The 11,946-nt window shown below is 40.1% G+C and overlaps 1 protein-coding gene across 1 annotated transcript; it reads right to left on the bottom strand.

The window, feature by feature from the left end:
• Positions 1-236: 236 nt before the first annotated feature.
• LOC100659552 (olfactory receptor 6K6-like) lies at positions 237-3,255 on the bottom strand. The gene has a single exon (XM_023553969.2). It carries the CDS (start codon positions 1,692-1,694, stop codon positions 672-674), a length of 1,023 nt encoding a protein of 340 aa, XP_023409737.1. The 5' UTR covers positions 1,695-3,255; the 3' UTR covers positions 237-671.
• Positions 3,256-11,946: the final 8,691 nt, after the last annotated feature.

Genomic DNA, 11,946 nt, shown 5'->3' with positions numbered 1-11,946 from the left:
TAAATAATGGTAGTTCCTGACTTAGAGTATTTTCAATTTTAAGAGATATATTTGTGAAAATATTTTAAATGGTAAAGCGCTAGAGATATATAAAAAAAAACCCAGTGTCGTCGAGTTGATTTCGACTCATAGCGACCCTAAAGGACAGAGTAGAACTGCCCCAATAGGAGATGACTATTATTGTTATTTTTTGTATCACTCCCTTTGGGCCTAGGACTCTATCACAGACCGCTTACATCATTAGTCCATGGCTATTGAATAGAGTTTATGGACTAAATAGGAGAAATGTTAGGACACTTTTTATTAGCTTAGGATATTGCATAATAGAGGGATTCGTTGCTGGAAAGAGAATTGCAGGAAGTTAACAGTAGTGACTTTCAGAACTATCATGTCCTTTACAGATTTCTCTTCTACCTTACTCTTTGCACCCACCAGCATATGGGGCCAAAGAAGAAAGACAAGGGCAGAAGCCCAGCTGGTGGAGTGTGAGGAGAAAGCCAACGAGTGGTACAAAGCAGTAGAATCCATGCACACTACATTTAGCTATCACAAGTATGGTAAGCCTACTGATGTAAACAGACTATTTGCTACCAATGACCTGAACACAGCTGTTTTTCAGTCTTGTTAATGGTAGTAGAATGAGAGATATGGCAGTAGAAAAAAGATCACAATTATAGACTAAACAATGAACAGCAAAAATTTGAACTTCCAGGAGGCTTTTCAGTGTCTCCCTGATCTAGAAATATCTCCGAGCTCCACCGACCGACCCTCTTCTGGGAGTAGAAAAGTCTCCCAATGGCATCTTTCATGTCCTCGTTTCTGAGGCTATAGATGAGGGGGTTGAGGAAGGGAGCGAGGACAACAAAGGTGACAGTGATTGCTGTGTCCCAGAACACTGAGTAGGTGGCTGAGAATCGCAAATACATGGCAGCTACACTGCCAAAAAACAGCAGGAACACAGCAAGGTGGGCAGCACAGGTGGAAAAGGCCTTGTGACGGCCCTCTGCTGAGGGCATCCCTAGGATTAGCACGATGATCCGAATGTAAGATAGGGTGATGACCAAGAAGGAGGCCAGGATTTCCACTGCATGAATGGCATCCATAATGACCACCAGCGATGTATCTGTGCAGGCCAACCTTAGCACAGGCGTGAAGTCACAGAAGATCTGCTGGATCTGGTGGGAGCCACATAAAGGCAAGGTTGCGATCCATGCGGTTTCAGGGAGCACAAGGAGGAAGCCACAGAGGCAGCAGCCAGCTGTCAGCTGAATACACAATTTGGGAGTCATAATGGTCGGGTAATGGAGAGGACTGCAGATAGCTATGTACCTGTCAATGGCCATTGCTGTCAGGACACAGCCTTCTGTGATGCCAAGCGAGTGGAAGAAGTACATCTGCAGGAGGCAGCCAGCCCGAGAGATGCTCTTCTGCTCACTGACTAGGTTGCAGAGCATCTTCGGGATGGTGGTTGTGGTATACCAGATCTCCAGGAAGGAGAGGACACTGATGAAGAAGTACATTGGGGTGTGAAGTGCCACGTCTAGCTGGATGACAATGAATATCATTAGGTTCCCAGTTATGATAAATCCATAGGTGAAAAGCAAGGGAATAAAGAATAAAAGACCACCTTCATACGGATCTGGGAACAAAGAGAAGAAGAATTCAGTCATCATCGTCTGATTCTCACTGATCATCAGTCGTGTCACCTACAAAGGGAGGAAAGGGGACAAAGAAACAGTTGGAATTGAAATCCTGGTTACCCATTTGAAATTGCTTCACTTCTTTCTATAATTAGTTTCTTAAGCTGACTCTGGGACCCTAAACAGACCAGTTAGAAATATCTTTCAAGCTGTGCATCTATTCCAGAGATCGCTGAAGCATTTGCTTTTGAACGTGCAAATGACATTTTTTACAAACATCTCCAGTTGGTACCAAGAAACCACAAAGCAACACACAGATTAAATTATCTTAAAAATATTTTCTGGAGGTCCACTTCCTTCTTTAATTTCTGAGTCCTCCTCCCCACTTCCTGTTCCTCTGTGTTTATCCTTAAAACTTGTACCTCTTTTTCAACGATTCTCTACTCTGCCCCTTCAGAAAAAAAAAAATATATATATATATATATATACATATTTTTAAGGCAGTATCTGGAGACTTTCTTTTAATACTTTTCATGTTGCTCTTCCCCACAACCTCCAGCCCGGGTATCTAACCACCAGGGTTAGATTAGAGTGTGCATCTTTATCTGTCTGCCTTACTTCTGTTTGTTTCATATTAGCATTGTAGCACGTCTGTATCTCATCAGATGGCAACCACTCAGATATCAGGAAATATTCCTTCTGCCATTCTCTGCCCAATCTGTATCTTCACTTTTTCTTCCTCCTCCATTAATGGTCACTGTTAATAGTTGTTCAGACAAAGAGTCTCTCCAAAATCACCTTGCACTTGATTAAAAAAAAAAAAATACTGACCACTAAATTCTGAACACGTATATAACTCCACCTTCCACACCCCGTTGCTCTTATCAAGACAATATCTAAGAGCCAAGGGAAGGAGATTGTTGCGAATAAAAAAATTAGTCTCTAATAATTATGACTACCTTGAGGAAGAAGCATCACAAAAGTCAGCTGTTGTCTATTGTCTGAAATCACACAACAGTCTATCTGCTGAGGGGAAAAGAGAAGTAAACTTTCCTCAAGGCTAATTAAAGGTAGTGATAGCAGTATACATCACCTCTCACGGCAAGTATAATTAACGTCTTTTTCACTGGTGTTATTACCCCTAACAAGGAATCCTATACGAACATTGCTAAGCACGGCTTCTAATACCACCTTTTTTTTTTTTTTTTCAAAAGCATTCAAAGATAAAGCACAGAGTTCTTCTGATATTTGTCACCTGCTTTGATTAGGTTATAATTGAAGTTTAGAGCCAAAGATCCTTTGAAACACTCAACAGCTCAGCCAAACAGGACCGGTTTTCCTGCATTTGTATTTTTTGCTTATGGGACTTCTTCCTTCCCCTCCCTGGATCTTCCTTCCAACTGGAATCCCAGCTGTCAGTGTCCACCTTTGTGGAAGTCTCCTGATCCCCAATGGTGGAAGTAATCACCCCCTCCTCTGGATGCTACCAGTGCTTTATCTGTCCCTTTTTGATGACACCGAATGCATCCTTCCTTGAATTTTAAGTATTTGCATATCAGCATTACCTCTCCAAGTACTAAAAGCTCCTCAAGATGAATTATAGAAGAAGGGGAAATGAAAAAGTTATTTAGCATTACACTGCGATATATATAATGTTACATATTTTATCTCATTTATTTCTACTTATAATATACATATTATTGCTATTATTCTAAGGTAAGGGAATTGAGAACCAGAGATGAAAAATAACGTGTTCAAATTTGATTAACTAGGTTTCTAAACCATAAAAAGAACTCAGGTCTGTTTGCCTTAGATGACCACTACTATTTTGTACACTAGGGGGAATTTTAGATCAGGTTTCATCAGTCATTCTCTTTGTTTCCTGGACTAAATCTCTCTGTATGTTTAGGACTATCCTGTGTGTGAGGCGAGAGATGGATTCTCACAGAAACTAGCTGATAGGGTTTCTTCAGGAGACTCCTAGTCTCACATGGTGGAGCAAGTCAGTGCAGAGGTCAAATGCAGATTCAAATACATACATTGCAGACTAGAAAAATTAGTTTATAGAGGATGCCTCTCTCCTTGTGCTTCAAGCTACCAAGAGGAAATACGAGATGCAAACTTTGTGAGGGAACAGGAACAGGGCTTGGCAGTAAGGCAGAGCCCACAAGTAAGGTGTGAGAGATCTCAAGTGTTCTCTGACTAAAATATTCACTTTTCTGTCCTTTCTGGGTTTTCCTTTCCTCAGCGTAATGCACCAGAGAGTGGCCACACTAGGTTGTCACTGTGGAGAACATAGATAGACAAAGCAGGGGACTATAGTGTTATGAGAAAAGGCAAGAAAACCAAGTGTGAAGTGGTTCATAAAAGCCAAACAGGGTGACTACTTTGTTGCTCTGAGCTTGGTTCTTCTCACTGGTAAGACTGGTATCATTATTCATCATGCATACATTCATTCAACCAACACTCATATACTGATGGGTGCTCTGCTATGTGACAGTCATTGCCATAAGTTCAAGGACTATATAAAGGTGAATAAAACATTATTCTTGCTCCTGAAAACCAGGTCAAAAATTGCTTAAGATGACAGATAACTAGCAGTATCCAAGGAGCTCAGCTACAAATATTCCTTGCATAGTGAAAAAGGACTTGAATTAGATTTTGGTCTTGAATGAATGCAGTAATTTTCTGTGTGACCCTCCCACTCCCCCATCCTAGAAATCCACAATTCTTTGGGCTTAGAATTTTAGTGCTGGAAAGACATTAGCTGTTTTCAGTATCTTCCTCTGTTAGCTAAACTGCATTTTTTCTATGTACCTTGAAGATTTCATATCTCATTATTCTAATTTCTTTATTCATGGAATAAAGGAGCCCTGCTGGCACAGTGGCTAAAGCAATCAACTGCTAACCAAAAGGTTGGCAGTTCAAAACTACCACATCTTTCTTCTGCCATGGGAGAAAGATGTAGCAGTTTGCTTCTGTAGGGATTTACAGCCCCAGAAATCCTATGGGGTCGCTGTGAGTTGGAATTGACTCGATGGCAGCGGTAACAAAGTTTTCATGTAATAAAGTTATAAAAATATGGGATTTTATCCAATTTATGGAGGAGAGATTTACAAATGCTAAATATATAAGTTTTTTATCCAATCTGTTGAGGACATTTTACCTTGAAAGCCCAGAGGAACAGCTGATCTCTCAAGAGTTAAGAAAATAAGGAAATTTTGGGCAGTTATACTAGGAGAAAAAGGCATATGAGGGGTCTCGATTGGATGATACCATCTCAGAAGAGTCTTGAACACTTACCCCTGCCTGAGACAGCGAGACTGCTCCTCAGAATCTCTGAAGCTACCTGCCCCTTCTCCTGGTCTGTTGATGAGGATGTAAATGTCTCTGAAGCCTCTTCAGGGAATATCTAGAATGAAGAGATTGTCTTTCTTGGGAGTTTTTTGTAGATAATGTGGGAATTAGAGGAAAATAGTACATCTCCCCTTCCCCTCTAGGGGGAAAATTAGGGGAAAAACATCAGACAGGAATTCAATATTCCCCAGTGTCAGGTTTCAAAACTTTTCCTGTGGCAGGTAACCTCGTCTTTCATAGGGGAGTATAGAGTAGGGCACCAGGACCCAGAATAGCTCTGGGAATCAGAGTAGACTTCAGTCAGGATCACACTTCTCTGAAGTACAAAAGCAGTAAACACAGGTTTCCTCTCAGCCTTGCATTCATTTCTCACCATGCTTTCAATTCCCTCTGCTGATACAATAATAATAGTAATAATGATACATGTCTATATTAAACGTGGGAAACCCTGGCGGTGTAGTGGTTAAGTGCTACAGCTGCTAACGAAAGGGCCGGCAGTTCAAATCTGCCAGGCGCACCTTCAAACTTTATAGGGGCAGTTCTACTCTGTCCTATAGGGTAGCTATGAGTCGGAATCGACTCGACACCAACGGGTATATTAAATGTGGGAAATGCTGGTGGGCTAGTGGTTAAGAAGAGCTACCGCTACTAAACAAAAATCCAGCAGTTCGAATCCATCAGGCGTTCCTTGGAAACTCTATGGGGTAGTTCTCTTCTGTCCTATAGGGTCACTACGGGGAGGAAGCGACTTGACGGTAATGGGTTTATATTAAATGTGAAGGAGTCCTGATGGCGTAGTAGTTAAGCAATCAGCTGCTAACCAAAAGGTCAGTGGTTCAAACACACTGGCCACTCCTTGGGAGAAAGATGTGGCAGTCTGCTTCTGTAAAGATTTACAGCCTTGGAAACCTTATGGAGAAGTTCTGTTCTGTCTTATAGGGTCACTATGAGTCAGAATCGACTTGAAAAAAATGGGTTTGGTTTTGGTTATATGAAAAGTTTCAGTAGTTTTTTAATACATATTATCTAATTTCGCCCTTTAGCAAATGTATGGGGGCTGGTCAGGCCACAGACCACCTAGTAACCTGCTATCAGCTGTATATTCAAATTTTAAAACTGAGGTACTGACTTAACTGAATGGGGTGGCTCCAGGCCTAAATTAAAAACTGTATTCTGAATTAAACTGAAATGTTCACTTCTACTGTAACACAGAGAGCAAGAGTCAGGATTTGTAGTATGGGTAAGGAATGATTGAAGGCATCTGTTAACAATGTTTACTCAGCTTGGTCTGAAAAGAACGCCACGCTTAAGCGTGTCCTCGTAGCCTAGGAAATAGACTTGATAAGGTTGAGGTGCGTTTTCTGATTTCCTGACTCCCCGAATTCGATTTCATTGATCATTTCTGCTATTTCCTCACTCCCTCATGCTAGAGTTCATTTTCCACTTCTGCTAACATTTTAAACTGAGGCAAAGCATAAGCTTGTTACCTCAAGATAAAGGGAGAGGCAGATATGAAGCTGTATTGACTCAGTCTATTCCTGACAGAATGCTTTCTCAGACAAATCTCAGGATGTACTGGACAGACTTGCTGATGAAGAATGTCTTGATCAAACATTTCCAACGAGATGAGAGATTTATGTCAGATTGGAGATTAATATTAAGTAAGTTTGTAGCTTGACAAAGTCCTTGTAAATCCTTGCTGTGTAATTTCACATGTGTGTGACTGTGAACACAACTCTGTTTGTTTCACCTGATAAAACATCACTGTTCTCCCTGCAGTTTGGAACATGCACTGCAGCTCTGCCTGAGTGTTCATGTGTTTCCCCGTTTCACAAAATGTTTTGTTTTATACCCTTCAATAATCCTCGGTTTTAATGCTAACACAGCATAGTCTGGTGTGTTTTCACTATGACACAACCGATCTCAGAGGGACATGGTTCAATCAATTATGTTAAGATTAGCCCAAAACCAAACCCATTGCTGTTGAGTTGATTCTAACTCATAGTGACCCTATAGGTCAGAGGACAACTGCCCTTGTTATGGATTAATTGTGTCCCCCCAAAATGCGTGTCAACTTGATTAGGGCATGATTCCCAGTGTTGTGTGGTTGTCCTCCATTTTGTGACTGATGTAATTTTCCTATGTGTTGTAAACTCTCATCTCTGCCTGTGGTTAATGAGGCAAGATTGGGTTATGTTAAAAAGGATTAGAGTGGGATGTCACACCCTTACACAGGTCACATCCCTGATTCAATGTAAAGGGAGTTTCCCTGGGATGTGGCCTGCATCACCTTTTATCTTACAAGAGATGAAAGGAAAGAGAAGTGAGCAGAGTTGGGGACCTCATACCACCAAGAAAGCAGCATCAGGAGCAGAGCACATCCTTTGAACCTTGGGTTCCTGCATGGAAAAGCTCCTCAACCAGGGAAAGATTGATGAGAAGGACCTTCCTCCAGAGCCTACAGAGAGAGAAAGCCTTGCCCTGGAGCTGATACCCTGAGTTTGGACTTCTAGCCTCCTAGGATGTGAGAGAATAAATTTCTGTTTGTTAAAGCCATCCACCTGTGGTATTTCTGTTACAGCAGCACTAGATAACTAAGATAGCCTCAGAGGGTTTTCAAGGCTGTAATCTTGGTGGAAGCAAACTGCCACATCTTCCTTCCATGTTGTGGCTGGTGGGTTTGAACTGCTGACCTTTCGGTTAGCACCCGACCACTTAACTACTGCACCACCAGGGCTCTTTCACATAAAGTTTAGCCAGTGGTTAATTTTCTATTCTGTTTCCTCCTCTTCTCCTTAAAAACTTCACTATAATTAGCCTACATTAGCATTTTATATTTTTTTAGAGATATAATTGTTCTCTCTGTGTGCATAGAGATCAACTGCTCAGATAAACCCGGTATGTTTTAGTTTCTTTGTGCTTTATTTCTTAGACATGTGGTTATTGCTTGACTTTTTCCAATATCGTAAGCTCCATGTGGTATCTTTGTTCTCTGCTATATTTTCAATGCCTTGCACAATACCTGGTCCTCTGTTAACAACAGGGAATGTCATGTAATTGAACAGAAAGGGCTAAATGTGAATTAACCACCATGAAAATGCATCAATGACATGTTGACTGGTTGATGTATTGGTTCATTCAGCAAACTAATGATGTTGGTCCTCTGAAATTTTAAGCATGGAGGATATAAAGATAAATGTATACATAGAGCAGTGTATAGGGACAACTAAGGTAACAAGTGATTACCATAATTTCAGGTAATTCTGAAAAATGTGCTGAATTCTAAAAGAGAGGTATGTAGTGAACATAGAAAAGACACAGAACTGAGGGCATAAGGAAATAGGAGGATGTATGTGGATATTTCCTAGAATAAGCGACACGAGCTGAGCCTAAAATAATCAGTGATTAGCCAAACAAAGAAGGCAAACAAGATGTCCTAGACAAAGTAAAGAGCATGGCAATGATACAGTATATTCAAAGAACTGCAAACATTTTGGTATGATATAAACACAAGGTACAACGGGAGAGAAGCAGAGAATAGATAAGAGAAGAAGCTGAGGGGTATGCAGTGCCCTTATGTGAAGGTCCTTGAAAGCTAGGTTAAGAAGCTTGTTTTTTCCTTTCAATTTTGTTTGTTTTAGGTGAAAGTTTACAGCATAAATTAGTTTCTCATTCAAAAATTTATACCCAAATTGTTTTGTGACATTTCTTGCACTCCCCTCAACTTATCAGCACTCTCACCCTTTCCCTTTTCAAACTGGGCTCTCCATGTCTATTCGGCCAGTTTTCCTGTCCCTTTCTTTCTCTTCTTTGCTTTTGGGCAGGTGTTGCCCATTTGGTGTCATAGACTTGATGGAACTAAGAAGCACGTTCCTCACATGTGTTGTTTGTTATAAAAAATCTGAAAACCAAACCCACTGTTATCGAGTCCATTCCGACTCATAGCGACCCTATAGGACACAGTAGAACTGCCACATAGAGTTTCCAAGGAGTGCCTGGTGGATTTGAACTGCCAGCCTCTTAGTTAGCAGCTGTAGCACTTAACCACTATGCCACCAGGGTTTTCGTTTGTTTTATAGGCCTGTCTAATCTTTAGCTGAAAAGTAGACTTTAAGAGTGGTTTCAGTTCTGAGTTAGCAGGTGTCCTGGGACCAAAGTCTCTGGGGTTCCTCCAGTCTGTCAGACCAGTAAGTCTGGTCTGTTTTTATGAATTGGAATTTTGTTCTACATTTTTTTCCTGCTCTGGCCGGAACCCTTTATTTTGATCCCTGTCAGAGCAGTTGGTGGTGGTAGCTGGGCACCCTCTAGTTCTTCTGGGATAAGACTGGTGGAGTCTGTGGTTCACATGGGCCATTAGTCCACTGGACTAATCTTTTCCTTGTGTCTTTGATTTTCTTCATTCTCTTTTGCTCAGAATATAAGGGGACAAATAGATGTATCTTAGACAGCTTCTTGCAAGCTTTTAAGACTCCAGCTGTTACTCACCAAAGTAGGATATAGAACATTTTCTTTATGAATTATGTTGTGCCAATGGACTTAGATGTCCCCTGAGACCATGACCCCCAGCCCTCAGACCCAGTATCTCAGTCTGTCAAGGTGTTGGATGTGGACTTTACCTTGGTCCTATATTGTGTCTTGTCTTTCCCGTCACCAAAGGTAACACTTATCTACTATCCAGTTATGAATTTTCCTTCCTCAGGCCTCCCTTCCCTCATAACCATCAAAGATTTTTTTTTTCTATGTGCAAACCTTTTCTTGGGTTTTTATAATAGTGGTCTCATGCAATATTTGTCCTTTTGTAATTGACCTATTTCACTCCACATAATGTTCTCCAGATTCATCCATGTTGTGAGACGTTTTACAGATTTGTTATTGTTATTTATTGCTGTATAGCATTCCATTGTGTGTATGTACCATAATTTGTGTATTCATTCATCTGTTGATGCGCACTTAGGTTGTTGCCATCTGTTTGCTATTGTGAATAGCACTGCAATGAACATGGGTGTGCATATGTCTCTTAATCTGAAGGCTCTTACTTCTCTAGGATGTATTCCTAGGCTGTCTATGAGTCAGAATCGACTCTATGGCAACGGGTTTTTGGTTTCCATATCCCTAGGAGTGGGACTGTTGAATCATATGGTATTTCTATATCTAGCTTATTAAGAAGGTACCATATCGTTTTCCATAGTGCTTTTACCATTTTACATTCCCACCAGCAGTGCAGAAGAGTTCCAATCTCCCTGCAAACTCTCCTTTGTTATTTTCTGTTTTTTAATTTAGTTCCAGTAATATTGGAGTGAGATATATCCGTTGTAGTTTTGATTTGCATTTCTCTAATGGCTAATGATCTTGAGCATTTCCTCATGTGTCTATTAGCTATCCGAATGTCTTCTTTGGTGAAATGTCTGTTCTTATCTTTTGCCCATTTTTTAATTGGATTATTTACTTTTTCTTACCGAGGTGTTGAAATATTATATAGACTTTTGAGATCTGGCCCTTGTCAGATATGTCATAGTGAAAATTTTTTTCCAAGCCCATAGGTTCTCTTTTTATTCTTTTGATGAAGTCTTTTGGTGAGCAAAAATATTTAATTTTTAAGAGCTCCCACTTATCTAGTTTATCTTCTGATGTTTGTGCATTGTTCATTACAGTTTGTATTCTCTTTATGCCATGTACTAGGGCCCCTAGTGTTGTCTCTGGAGCCCTGGTGTTACAGTGGTTAAGATCTTGGCTGGTAGCCAAAAGGTTGGTGGTTCAAATCCACCAGCTGCTCCTTGGAAACCCTATGGGGCATTTCTACTCTGTCCTACAGGGTAGCTATGTGTTGGAATCATCTTGATAGTAACAGGTTTGGTTTTTTCTTTTTGGTAAATGTTGTTCCTATTTTTTTTTTTTTCATGATCTTTATCATTTTCAGTTTAACGTTTAAGTCTTTGATGCATTTTGAGTTTTTTTTTTTAATGTATTGTTTGAGGTGTAGTTCCTGTTTTATTTTTTTACAAATACACATCCAGTTTTGCCAGCACCATTTCTTAAAAAGACTACCTTTTCCCCATTTAATGAACTTTGGTCCTTTGTCAAAGATTAGCTGACCGTAGGTGGATGTATTTGCATCTAGGTTCTCAATTCTGATCCCTTGGTCTATGCGTTCCACTGATCAATGTACCAGGACCAGACTGTTTTGACTATCATGGCTGTATAGTAGGTACCGAGATCAGGTAGTGTGAAGATTCCTACTTTGTTCTTTTTCTTCCATAAAGCTTTGCTTATTTGGGGCCTCTTTCATTTCCATATAAAATCGGTGATTAGTTTTTTGATCTCATTAAAGAATGCTATCGGTATTTGGATCAGGATTGCAGACCTCTTTGGGTAGAACTGAAATTTTCACAATGTTGAGTCTTCCTATCCACGAGCATGATATGTTTTTCCATTTATGTAGGCCTCTTTTGGTTTCTTGCAATATTGTTTTGTAGCTTTCTTTATATAGATCTATTAAGCCCTAGTTAGATTTATTCTTAAGTATTTTGTCTTTGTAGGCGATGTTATAAATGGTATTGTTTTCCTAATTTCTTTTTCGAAGTTCTCTTTGTTGGTGCATAGGAATCCAACTGATTTTTGTATGTTGATTTTTTTTCTTGCTATTCTGCTGAATCTTTTATTAGTTCTGATATTTTCTTGTGTAATTTTTGGAGTTCTCTATGTGTAAGATCACATCATCTGTGAATAGGAACTTTTATTTTTTCCTCTCCATTATGGATTCCCTTTATTTCTTTTTCTTGCCTTTATTTCTTTTTCTTGCCCTATTGCTGTTGCTAGGACTTCCAGCCCAAAGTTAAATAGGAATGGTGATAAAAGTAACCTTGCCTTGTTTCTGTTCTCAGGCGGAATGTCTTCAGCTTCTCTCCATTGAGAATGATGTTGGCTAAAGAAGTTCGGGTTTTACCCTGTA

This window comes from Loxodonta africana, chromosome 3, assembly GCF_030014295.1.
Source record: "Loxodonta africana isolate mLoxAfr1 chromosome 3, mLoxAfr1.hap2, whole genome shotgun sequence".
Classification (NCBI taxonomy): Eukaryota; Metazoa; Chordata; class Mammalia; order Proboscidea; family Elephantidae; genus Loxodonta; species Loxodonta africana.
The sequence above is the reverse complement of the archived record's forward strand: the minus strand, read 5'-3'. Positions and strand labels throughout refer to the sequence as shown.